General features: G+C 38.7%; 1 protein-coding gene across 2 annotated transcripts in view; it reads left to right on the top strand.

Moving 5' to 3' along the window:
• Positions 1-13,710, top strand: part of SMOC2 (SPARC related modular calcium binding 2) — a 151,155-nt gene that overhangs the window by 49,533 nt on the left and 87,912 nt on the right. For both annotated transcript variants that reach the window (XM_050894770.1, XM_050894769.1), the window contains exons 3-4: positions 11,839-11,945; positions 13,068-13,167. In XM_050894770.1, the coding sequence (XP_050750727.1) occupies positions 11,839-11,945; positions 13,068-13,167 (207 nt within the window). The remainder of the gene's footprint in view (positions 1-11,838; positions 11,946-13,067; positions 13,168-13,710) is intronic.

Below are 13,710 nucleotides of genomic sequence, written 5' to 3'. Positions count from 1 at the left end.
GAGACCATTTTTAGATCCTGGATCTTAAAACTAAATGACAGAAAACTGGCAGATTTTAAACCATTTTCTTTTTTCTCACTCCTGTCCTTCTAGTTACTGATGGCTGCAGCAGAGATCAAAACAGCTTAAACAAACCTGAAAATGAATGAACCCTGAACCTTCCCCTCAGTTCTGAAAAACAACTCACCTTTGACAAAATAAGCATCAAAATAAACTGTTCTGATAGTGGGTTTTTCTGAAGACATTACGAAATTTTATAATATTTCTCTTTTTTTTTGTGATCCACTTCCAGGCAGTGCTGGAATCCATTGCTAAGCTTGGAAATGCTATGAGAAGTTACAGTCTCGTAAAATTTCCAGCCTGCTTTTGCAGTTTCAAAGGTCTCAAATAATCTATGTACACTGTAGATGAACATCCACATTTTGGGATACTTTTCCAAACAAAATCTGAACTCTGAAGTTCTGGAGATTTGCCACTTGCTTGACACAGACGTTTACTGTGAAACAAGATTATGAATCTAATAAATAAATGTATGTTGACAGCTAAGAAATATTATTTGTGTTAGGGGGACTGTTAAATATCACCTGTGATGGGGATCCACTACACGCACACAGACATGCTTCACAGTAAATCTAGGCCAGTATAGCCAAAGAAACAAAACATACAAGAAGTGGAAAAGCAATATGATTGCTTTTAAACTGGTCAGAAAGACACAGAGGCTATGTCTACACTAATTAATTAAGCAGTGCCAGGACACAGTATGACTGCCTACACAGGTAAGCTGGTAGAGTGCTCCCTGTTGGACTTTGAGCACGGGCCAGCTAGTGCTTTCCTGAGGACTGTTATCTACGTGGCTCAGGGGTTAGATGGGCCAGGGACTGTTCCCAGTAGGCAGCATGCACAGAGCCACCTTCTTTTAGGGGTTTAAGGCTGTTCAACCTGAGAACTGAGCCTAGCTACTCTTACAGGACTGCCCTGATACATGCCAGGGTAGATCTATTCCTATGACTAATACAAACTCGGGCACGAGTCCTTTAGCACTCAGCCTTGTTCCCTCCACTACAGCTGGTGAGGGTGGGACTGGAGAGCTCTGGATATCACAGAGGAAGGCTTTGTAACTTACAGAACCGAGCCTTTGATACTCTTTGTTAGTGCATGCAAAAAGTAAAAGCTGAAGTTTCTTAGTCTTGAAAACAGGACCAACCATGCAGAAGTACCAAGCCTACAGAAAAAAAAAGAAAAGAAAAAAGAGGGAAAAGCCTTATTCTAAAAAGGAAAAAAACCCTTTAATTTATATCCCTGAACAATGCCATTGCCCATTATGAGTAGGAAGTGTTGCCCAGTACTGCAGTCTCCTGTAGGGTCAGTAGCTGCAGTTTTACATTTAATGGGGATTTTACATGATTTGGAACATGGTATAGGTTACTCCAAAAGGCTGTGCTTGTATGGAAACTGAAATGCACAAGACATCAGCTAAAAGCATCTTCCCCAGCAGAACTGGGAGAGGCATTGCTAAGTGAGGATCTCCTTCTTTATCTTACAAATATAAAGCTGAATGTCTGTCACAAATCATGATAGATGAGACTACAAGTTGTTTTGTTTTTTTCATGGAGTATCTTGTATATCCCATATGAGGAGGTCTGGTTTTGTTTTTTTTTTATTTTTCTTTGTTAACTGTTCAGAATTAGTCTGTAAAATTTAGTCTTATCACTGTAGAATGGCATTGTACAAAGAATATTCAAATTCTCTATTGTCATGAAAATTTTGCATTATAAGTACAAAAAAGATGAGAGAATCCTTCAACTCATTTCTGCAGACTCCTATCAGTTTCATCTATGCTAAAATCTATCAGGTTTCCTACCCTATTTATTCTCCACTACTGAACAAGTTTTTTGCCATGAACTTTGAAATGTGAACTCATATTTTTTCCTACAGCAGTTTTCAAATAATTTTAGGCTTTTCAAGTAGTTTTCTGTGACAGTAAATAGCATGTATTAACTTTGAAGCCTAAAATTATGATGCTAGGTGGAGACGAGTGGGATTGAAGGTTTTTTCAATGAAACTGTGCCTTTTTTTGACATGACAACAAGCTTTAGTCCTAGCTGGGTTAGTGGAAGATTTTCTATGGGATTAACGGAGTTTTTCAGAGTTCAGAAACTTTGAATAACCCCATTCCCCTTGGATAGCTTTTCATCTCCCATCTCAGCAACTTCAGATCTCAAGCGTAGAAAGTCTGCTGGCTGATTGTATCTTGTTCAAAGCGAGCAATATATGTAACAGGAGTGTCTAGTGGAGGGACCAAAGTTTTTCTCTCTAATGGACCATCAAGCGAGCAGTGACTAGTGGCCAGCACCAGTTCAATTCACAGTTTTGCTAATGGTGTAAGGGTGAATTGGAACAGGTAGCACTGTAGTTCATCTGGGGTAGTTTGAACTTTATTTAAGCATTTAAGCTCTTTATATGAATGTTTGCCGAGATTTAGGCAGCTTGTCAGGAGGAAGCTGAAGAGCATGTGCAATGCCGTGACTGAATTTTGGATGTCTGTGGCTACTGGGAATGTTTCACCTGAACTACAAAGCCTCTATCTCCCATGGAGATGTTCCTCTTAGAGTTAGCTAAGAGGATTTCCTGTTGGTTTAACTAAAGTTTGCCCTGAAAGTGGTTTACAAGCCTTGCAGGATAATGCACTCAAAAATACCTTTTTTTCTTTTTTTTTCTTTTTTTCTTCTTTTTTTCTTCTTTTTTTCTTCTTTTTTTCTTCTTTTTTTCTTCTTCTTCTTCCTTAAATAACATTAAGAATAATTGTTCCCTTTCTCAGTTTGTTTTTAAGTGAATGTACCAGGCTCATAATTGGGACATTGGAGACTAATACTCTGAATGTATTAAGCAAGTGGCTCAGTAATAATATTTGGTATTCTGACATTGTGATCAATGGAAAAACAAACTCACATGTACAGTCCTGCCAGCGTACTTCTGCCCTAACATAGAGTTCTTGAAATGTCCCAGCTGAGGTGCTTGGATTTTGTGGCTTCTCTACCATTACTTCACTAAAATAAGACTTCTCTAATGGCTGAAGGTTTGATACAAATTGTTGATCACTATAAAATTTCAACTGCCAATTCGCATCACATTTCCTTACTTCACTGTCATCATGTAACAGCAACCCGGGTTTACAGGCAACTGTTAAACTGGACTTGGGACACATCTCTGAGGAGTCCGTACTCAAAATGGCAATGTAAGGAACTTTACACAGAGTGATATTTAATTTGTGAGAAGCTCGGCATTTAGTCTGGCTGGCACTCAGAGTATGTATTCAGTATTTGCAGAGGTGGCTCCAGCAGGACCTTGCTGCTTCGTGAGCACACCAAGGAGAGCTGTCACACACAGTAGTGTCATTGTTATTCTATAACTCTGTAGATCCCCTTTCTCCATTGGAAACCCTAGATAGCTCATGTTTAGTTTAATTCATTTATGGTATCTTAAAGAGCCTGGCTGTTTAAAAATGCCATTCTTTTATGGGCTATCATAGACATAACAAGAGGTACTATCTTCATTCTCACAATTCACATAAAGAACTGAAGCACATCAAAATATGAGTGGAATTTCCCATAAAGAGGTATTTTACTATTTGCTATTTACTTTCCTTAAAGAGAGAAACACTCAGCATTTGTTTCATTAAAATGGGGCTTTCAGCAATAGTGAAAAGTTTCACTCATTTGAACTATTAGTACAATGAGTTAATGAATGAATTAAGGACATGCTGAAATAATTTTAAATTATATGAATAAGGTACCTTTCTGTCCTTGGATAAACATGCTGATATAATTTTCCTTTTGTGAAGCGAAAGGAGACATCGCTGGGCAGTAGATTTTTGGGCTCGTAAATTGATCTTGGTCCCATAATTCATGAATCTAAGCATCCTTTGGGGAAACGTTACTGTTGCCTTTTAGCTAAAGAACTGGGTTGTAAATGCTGGACGTGGTTTCTGAGTGCACACCTTATCCTGTATTCCCACGGGGGCTGCCCTCAAGCTCAGGTTTGCCTGTGAGCCCGGTGTGAGCTCAACATGTGCTCGCAGTGCCTGAGCACGTCCCTTAGGTCAGCGTGTGGGCAGGGACATTGGCTTGGCCAGTCCACCTGCTGCCTGGAAGGCATCCCTGTGGGTTGCGTTTGGGAGGCAGAACACGCTCCAGAGATGTTTCGCTTGGAGAGAGAAAGACGGAGTGAGTAGGTTTGGTTCTTTTCCTAACTGAAATGAGTGAAAGTGGGACTGGACCAAGGTGTCAGTCTATAAATTAATCCTGAACACACACTGGGAGCTTGCACAGTCTGCAGATTGAAAGCAGAACAGTTTTCACTTGTCCTCACCTCTTCCTTTTTTTTCCCCTCATCTTTTATGAGGGGAAAAAAAAAAGAAAACAAAAAGAGGGATGCAGGGTTTTTTTATTATTTGGGAAAAAATATGTTAAAATGAGAATGTATTGAGAAGTGGTATCAGTTTGGGGTTTTTTGCAAATAAGTGTTCTGGGAAAAAAATGATTATAGAGCAGATTTTTATCTTAGAATACTTTTAGCTAGGATCTGTCTCCTTTTTCAGACATATTTTCTCACTGTAGACACTGCATTTAATCTGTAGGATGACTACAAATTTCCAGACTGTAATGCTGGCAAGCCTGATACAAACACTGTTCAGCCCCAACCTCATTTTGGTTTTGAGTCTTCATTTGTGTTATTTGTAAAGCTGTTAGGTATCAAGCCACTGTACTAAAAGTGTTAATTTGAGAAACAAAATATTCAACATCTTGGTGAACAAAAGGTATCTACATACAGAAGTTATAATTTACGTAGTCTCTGAAAGAGTGGAGTTGGCTTCTGATCATACTTTCTAGTAGGTATTTAATGAGGGTGGATAAAGTTTTAATTATGTTTGGAATATTTTTTGTGGGATATCCTTTGCTCTTTTAAATGTGTCTACTGGTACATAGAAAACAGAACAAGTAACACTGAAATAGTATCCACAATTTGCTGGAGGTGGAATAATATCTCTTTTTAAAATACTCCATTTTTCTTGATAATATTTCTCCAAGCAGAATTTGCCAAAGCCAGACTGCACAGAAACAAGGCATATAAGAGCGTTCTTAGGCACAAAAAAGGTATCTTTTTAGAATCAAATATACACTACTGCAATTGTATGAAAGTAATCTTTTTTTCATTTTGTGGAGTCTTCATTTGTGCTCATGTATTTTCAACTTAAGTTTCAGGTTTAATATAAAGTGAACATCTCAAAGCAAGTGAAGTAGAAACTACTAATGCTAAAGCAATAAGACTGCACTGAAGACTAGGAACCACAAATAGTTGCAAACCTTCTCAGATTTTCAGTGCAAGAATTATAAATTGGCCCATATTAGACTTCTCCAAACTATTTATCAAATCTCTGTTCTGCTCAGAAAGCCTAGTCTGGCCTTTGGTATGTAAAATATCAGAAAACTGTAGCTTTAGTTTTTCTTGCAAATATTTGATTCAGTTCTAGTCAGACTGTATCTCTCCAAATGTAAATGTTAGCAAATTGAGAGAAATATTATTGTGCCAAGAAGGAATCCAGCACAGCATTCCTTATTTTATCTTAAAGCTTAGCTATCTAAATTGCTGGGTGTTTGCAAAATGTGGGAAAAAAAAAAGAAAACAACAAAGAAACCCCACACTGCCTGCCTCTGTTAGATGCCAATAGAGGAGAGTTTAGGCTAAGATTGCTCTGCTGTTTTGTTTGAATCCAGAATGCAGCAATAAAAATAAATAGTGAAAGAGTCGGCCAGCCCTTGTCACGAAGCAGCAAGTCTTTATTTTATGGCTGTGTCAGGCTAAATGACTGTGCTGACATCCTTTCCAACCCAAGAGGCTAATAATCTCTGCACCTTTGAAATTGAAACTTTAAGCGTGTATAGCTTGCTATGTGTTTCTTATCACTGGAGGCTACAGCTATTTATATGCTTTGTTGGTAGACATGATCAGTTCTTTGGAATATACGTTGACCTAGGTCAAATATCATAGAAAATTTTCATGTTATGAGTAGTTTATGCCATATAAACCAAATGGTGTCTTGTGCTCTGAATAAAACATTTTCATGCCAAATTAACTACAAATTAAGACATTTGACTTTTATCATATCACTAACAGTTAGCGAAAGGGTATAGCAGTGGGAAAGAAACACAGAAGTAGAAAAAATTCTGGTTCATTGTGAGGACAATTCAGTAAAGTGCTCAGGTGGATAGCTAACTTTAAACAGCTTGTTGCACTGTATATTTCTAAATTTAAGGGCAGGTAAGTATATATAGGTATTCTGGCATAATGGAGGGGCAATAAAGGAAACCTACACAGAAACAGTGAGAGGTATTTGGATTATGTGTGTCTATACTAGGTCTGCTTGTTCACATCTATGTGACTTTAGAAAAGCTTTCTTTTTAGCGTAAGAACAGCTAAGTATCTGTGGAAAGCCCTCAAGGGAACTTTTTCTTCAAATGATTAAGTTTAACCACTTTATAAGTAGTTTTGACAAAGTGGTAAATGTTTCTGATCTGTTCAGCAGGATGTTCCATCTATAATAAAATAACTAAATAAACTGTGAAGTGTATTTTATGCATAAATACATAACAAGCCCGTGTCACACACAGTAATCTCTTTGAAAGCAAGCAAAGTCTGCTCAGTGTATTGGGACTGGGAAAAGTACTCCTATTCTTACTGAAATACATAGCAAACCAAGAAATACCGGATGAACTAAATCAAAACCTTTGCAGGAGATTTATCTATTCTTTTGGCAAGCTGTTTGCTTTTCCATGAGAGAATCTAGGTTAGATCTCCCTGTGGAGCCCCAAATTGCTGTAAATTCAGTTGTATTAAATGTCACTTTAGAGATGGTGTTTACACCCTTGATGAGTTTGTGTCATTGTTTTAATGATAAACTTCTACTTTGCAGTAATAAACTTCTCTCTGTGTGATATATTATTCAAGGATTAGCCAGCAGAGTTGAAGTTGATGGATGTTTTCTTTTTTTTCCAAAGCTCAGTGTTTTTGGTTCTGTACTGTTGGAAATAAGGCATAAAATGAGATTAGTTCCAAGTCAGTCCTGTGCTGTTTGTGAGGCTAATTCTGTTTCCAGAATTTCCTTGGGTACTGCAATTTCGTATTGACTTCAGTGCTCTCTCAGGAAGTCCTGTGCTCCCAGGTGTCAAGCATGACGGAATCTGGTTCTGGATCCTGCAGCAGTGTACTGGTGCTACTTCACTTCATAGGTGAAAGTCTTCTCTGTTGCATATAAAAGCTTAGCACAGAATTAAGATGGCTTTATATTTCACCTGTGCCTTCCAGATACTGGTTTCCTCTGGAAGCCAGAATGGTCACTAGGGCAATTCAGAAAGACCTGCCCAAACAGCTACAACTCTGTAATCTCCTCAGTTCTGTGTATTTCTGTCCACTCCCATACACCCATTTTTGTCTTCAGTTATACACCCCAAGATGTATTTGTCTTCTTAAACCTCTAGCTGCCTTTGCAGTCCTGGTGCTAAGTCACAGTGGTACAATCAACACACTAGCCAATGTACTGTGGTAAAAAGCATTGAGCCCTGTACCAAGCCAGTTTGACAGCTAATACAGTCCAAGTGAACTAATTTAAGGTAAACTCATGCATCTTCATGCTCAGTTTCTATACCAGGAGAATTTTTTTCCCAGCAAGCTTCTGGGATGTAAAATCCCATTTATCTGGAGTTGAGAGGAGTCTCACTGAGTCAGTCATTGACATAATTCAAAATTACAGCTGGGCATACATATCTGCAAAATTAGTTTTTCCCATTGTTTGAGTATAGGCAAATAAGGCCTCATTTCAGCCAGCTTTTTACAAGTCTTAGAACCAAACGGTCTTTCACCAGGTCATATACCAGATTCTGGCTTGAGCCTCCTGGCTCCCTTATTAATGCTTAAGCTAGGGAGAGAAATAAAGTATAGTGGGAATTCTAGTCAGAAACCAGTGACAGTTTCAAGCCCCTTATTTTTCCACTAGATGGTTCCAAAAGTTTAAACAAAAACAGATTTAAAAAAAAAAAAAGCTTTTTTTTTTTTCTCAGAGCTAGAAATCCAGTATAACAACAGTGAAACAAGGCTGACTTGTTCCAGTGATGCACAGCATTGCACAGTGCTTTTCATCCTTCCAACACCTTGCAGACTTGGAGTTCCCTCTGCTCTGAGGTGGTTTGTTGCCAGTGTGACGCCATTCACCCCAAAAGGGTTTAGCCTGTCAGGGTCCATGATGATCAAAATCAAAGCTGTGGGCTGATTAATCAGCACAGAGGTACCAAGTAAACCCCACCACCTTTCATTCTCGGTCTTCATTTCAAAATAATCAGGGTCCATCCTGATCTGAATTATTCCTGTTCTAGATAAAGAGCAAAGTTGAATCTGTATGTGAGAGACTTCACTGGTATTCCCCTAGAAGTCAATATTCTTATAAACCTCCTTCTGGCAAGCCACTTAAGCCTAGACTCATCCTACTAATTTGAGATTCATGTGAGTCATCTTCATTAGTTACACTTGTGCAAGGTGCACAGAGGGGCCTGTAGACAAGAATTGTCTGGGTGCACTGACAGGACTTCGCACAGTGAGTCCCAGATTTGGCTTCGCTGAGTGAGCATGAGCAATGGCCATGTGGAAGGTTTGTTTCCATATGGATTAGGATCTCATCCATCACTGACTTTTGCCTGTTAGGAGCTGCAAGGTTTCCCTACATCTATCTCTTGTCAGATACTTTGATGTGAGCTCATGTTTCAGCCTTTCTCCCAGTCATGGCAAGAATTAATTTTCTTGTCCTTTTTCAGCTGTTATTTTACATAAATGTCTAGCACTTAAATCTCTTGAATTCTTCTTTTCCTTTGGAAAATTTGTTTGAAATTGTGCAGTAGATTTAGAAGGTATTGCAACCAGGACACAGAGGCAGATGATCAGATGGTGTAATCTCACAAATTTATTATAAAAAATATTATAACTTCTTTTGGCTTCAGTGATGTTTTATTTGGAAGGAATTTAGCTCCTCTTAATTAATAATCTAATGTTCATTAGTATTCTGAGGAAGAATGTTTTTATACGTCTTCTTTTTATCTTGACCACCCTATTACATTTCTTCTGTCAGGTTTGGACCACATCTCTGTGTCATAGTTATTCCCCTATGGTAATACCTTGGTGAAATAAAAAAACAGAACTGGGAATAATATTTTGACTATACATAGTTTCAGATGCTTAACTTGATAAGAGATGTTCCTCATGGGTTTATTTTGGGTATACTGAAGCACAGTAATGCCCAACAGCTTTAAAATGTTTCCATGGTTATATAATACAAAATAAGGCTTCAAACGTGAATTTTATATTCCACTAAATTTGGTCATTGTTGATTTTAAAGCATATTAGATCATCCACAAATAGGAGGCATTTAGAGCATCAGGCTGTTTAGGAACAAGTGGTGGACAGTTTTGGAGAACTTCTCTTTCTCCTTGGCATGTTTTTATGATAATTCAAATATTGGAGATAATTTACAACCCTGCTGGTACTATACCAGAGACCTTATGTGATGGAATTTATATCACTTTTCCTTTTAGACATTTAAACCACATGTCATTCTAGAAAAACGAGGACAGAGGTCCAACAAAGGAGTGATTTATTTTCAGTTAAAATACTAGCTACATTAAAACCACATGTTATTAAGTACTGTATAACCAAACCACGCTCAGAAGAAGGCTTAGGACACCAAAGCTTGCTTAAAATGTTTCTTTTTTTTTTCCCAAAAAACTTTGGCAGTGCGTACATTAACAGACTTTACCTGAGCTGCACAGTACATTGGCTATAATTTTCCCTTGATGAAGCAAGTTATTAAAGTACCAGAGTACAAATTAATTCAGTTCCGTATTATTTTTCTCTCATTTCTGGATGGTTGAACTTTTCTGTCCATTTTAGGTAACATTGCATCTCTATGAATATCCCTCCTGAAACAGCATAATATGATTAAGGTTGTTAAGACTGAAATATAGTTTTTCAAAGTGAAACAACTTGTATTTTGGGCATTTTACCAACATGAACTCTCATAATGCCTCTGTGAGAAGAGTAAACTAATGCACAGAAGTAGCGCACACGAATCCAAGACCAGAAGGGAAATCAATATGAAGATTAGAATTAAGGGGCCCCAATTTTGTTTTCAGGATGCAGATACTGAGGACCAGTTTCTGTCCTCATTGTGCTACACTTCCACACCAGATTGCCTAGGACTTGAAGGGAATTTTTTATGCTTATGTTGCCAAGTGAGTTGTCCAAAGCTCAGTGGAGATGACTGGTGAAGGATTCATCCTGTACCAAGGACTTCTGTAGTTGCACCAAGCTTCCATGCTGGTTCTGTGCATGTATGTCTGGATGATACTGGCACAGAGAGGGTGCTTGGGGGACTGGGAACGTAGCTGGCTCACTTGTATGCTCCTGGGGACTGTTAGATGCCAAAACCCTGTCAAGATATGATGGTATCAAATGGGGAAGTGAAAGTGTTGTTGCCTCACTGTTCAGATTCTGTTCAATGTGCAACTTGCATAGACTAGAAAGCCTGTCCCCATGCTTTCTAAGAACTCCACAATCATTCACGAACCACCACAACACTCCTGTCTCACAGGTAATCGCTGGACAGTCTTAGCCCTAAACAGGAACTAGCCAGTTACTGTCAAACAGTCTTTAAACAAAACAGGGATCAGAAGCAGCAAATTTCTCTGCTTGTATACTTGAGATCATTCTAATTCAGATGTTACAGTCACATCTTGAAATCATTAAGCTATTAAGCTAACTACCTTAAGCTTGCCTGGTATTCTCATTTCTCCTGAAATTGCTTAGCTCAAGCAGATCCTGAAGTATTGATTCTGCATCAGCAACATGCTAAAATTTGTAGCAGCTTTAAACAAAAAAAGGTACAACAGCTTATGTTATGTGTCTTTTCTCAGCTCTTGGCTGCCTAATTGAAATAAAGTATATGTAGTAGACAATATAATTTATTAGACAATAGAAACTCTACTGAATTAAAGCTGTCTAGTTTGCTACCTTGTCTTGGATGGAGATCAGTGCCAAGTAATGCAGGAGATGGTGCAAGAAACCACACAGTGGACAAAAAAGGACCATGTGGTAGACTTGACTCGTGCCATGTTTAAATCATAAACTGTTACACTAAATTTTAGCATAATATGAATTAAGTATGTCCAAAATTATTATTGAATGACGTTCCCAATAAGCCCTTATGCTGTACGGTATATTTTATTTTATTTTTTTTACCAGCCTAGTAGGCACACCTGTAGTCACAGCTGAGATCGCTGCCTAACTGCAGTAAACGACGTGTAAACTCACAGTAGGAAATACAAGGCAGCTATACTCCTGCTGCCTGCTTTGCCTTTCCTGAAGCACTAGAAAGCTGGTGCTGCCACCAGCACTGAAAGAATATTGTGGGGCACAATGTGGCAGCTATTGCTGTGTTAAATTGATAGGAGAAGCCCTGTTTGGGCTTCTGCCCTTTGGCAGCAGTTGGAGCAGCAAGGTTGTCTCTCCAGGCATCTCTCCATCTCATTTCTCAGTTCTGGATTATTGTCCAGAAATTATTGTCTTCCATTGGCTTTCTTTCCTAAAAATAATGCAACTGATGGTACATTTTCACTGGTTATAATTCTGATTCTCTTTACCTGCATCTCAGAGCCTTCTTCCTTTTTCTTAATTTAGATTATCACCTATCTTTTCTTTGTATTGCGTCATCCAACTGACTTGTCTTCTCCCTTTCTGTAGATGTTTCCAGATGTGTGGCTGAAAGGAAGTACACCCAGGAACAAGCTCGCAAAGAATTTCAACAAGTGTTTATCCCAGAATGCAATGACGATGGCACATATAGTCAGGTTGAAAATTTTTCATTCAGTATCTTGCATGACCGGAAAGTCAGAATATGTGTGTTTGCAGAGGATGAAGAAGAGACAAATGTAATGAAGGGAAATGTAATTTCAAAATGAAATGTAATTTGTGCTAACACTGACGGTAAAAAATGGAAGGAAAATTCATGTTTTGTGCCAAGTCCTTTTTTTTTTTTCAGAGTTGGCCAGCAAAAGAGCCAAACATTACAGTTGTTCATGTGATACACTCCCTGTTCTTCTAGGCTGAGGCAGCTGAGTCATTCTTGTAGCCCCCTGAATACTCATCAGATGGTAAAATGCTTGGAATTTCTGCTCTGTTCCTGATTCGAACCAGAAATCTTGTGACCAGAGTCCATATCTTAGTGCTACAGCATGAATCATACAGGATTCTTCCCTATTCTCAGCTGAATTTCTGCACAAGCATATGGTCTGAAACTAATTTACTTTTAGGTTAGATCATGGAATTCAGAAGGGACACAGTTAGAAGCTTACCTTGTGATATATATTCCAATCAAGATCACCTTCTGCCGCCTCTGTACTGCATTTCAGTTGCAGAGTTGTGCAGAAGACAATCCTTCTCATTTTAAGCATGGTGAGGGAAGTGATACTGGCCCTCAGGAAATATAATGCAATTGATTTCTAAGAGGAATTCCAAGAGTTTCCTTTCTGACAGCTTGGGATATGAATAATGCTGGCAGAAGCACTCTGTCCTGCTCCTTCAGTGGGTGGAACAATATGTTCTCTATGTGGAAAAAAACTCAAGATTGCTTGCTTCAGGAACAGCTTATGTGTCCCTTGAGGAACTTCGTTCTGAGGTTTTCATAACACCTGCACCTCACTCTTCTGAAATAGAGTGTAAACAACCACATATTTCGATAGTTTTCTCTTCCATTGGATTCTGAAGGACCTACCATGCTTTGCCTGAAATAATAAACTCTTTATGCTGAAGAATCATATGTAGGACTGAGATTAGGTCCATTATAGTTTATTGTTCTAGGTTTTGTCAATATAGTTTGTTGGACTAGTCTTTTGTACTCATGTGTCATGAACACTGTGGGATAACAGACATATGTCTGACAAACTGTGCATGTTTCGTGTCGTTTCTGACAGGTTCAGTGCCATAGTTACACTGGATACTGCTGGTGTGTCACTCCCAACGGTCGTCCTATCAGTGGTACTGCTGTGGCCCACAAAACTCCCCGGTGCCCAGGTAAGACTTGTTTGGTAGGCCAGGTTATGACATCATTGTCTCATGAATAACAGAGTTTATCTGTGGCATCTGATGAGACTTAAGGAAAACAATTCTTCACTAGAAGAGTGGTTCAGCCCAGAAACAGGTGCAGGCAGAAGCTGTTGATGCCTCATCCTTGGGGATTTGCAAAACTCAACTGGACGAGGCTCTGAGAATGTTGGTCTAGCTTTTAAGGTAGCCCTGCATGAGGTCTGAGGTCACTGCCACTTTAAACCTCCCTGTGATTCCATGATCCATCTACTTTATTTGTACTATAATCTAGCTATTGAAGGGGTTTTCTGCAGTGGTTATTTGTACGATATTTATGTGTCAATATATGAAACCATGCAACTGACTCGCTGAGGTAGTCACTTCTTTATGTTGAAACTCTCTTGCACATAAACTCATTGCAAAAAATTTCGGAGAGCTTTGCCTTTTCAATATTTTAAGTATTTAGAGTATAGAAAAAACCCCACGCCCCAAAAATATACGGAGTGTGAATGTCCTGATTTGTAACAGAGC

The sequence above is a fragment of the Gymnogyps californianus genome, chromosome 3 (assembly GCF_018139145.2).
Source record: "Gymnogyps californianus isolate 813 chromosome 3, ASM1813914v2, whole genome shotgun sequence".
Taxonomy (NCBI): Eukaryota; Metazoa; Chordata; class Aves; order Accipitriformes; family Cathartidae; genus Gymnogyps; species Gymnogyps californianus.
This window is presented reverse-complemented; position numbering and strand designations above follow the sequence as displayed.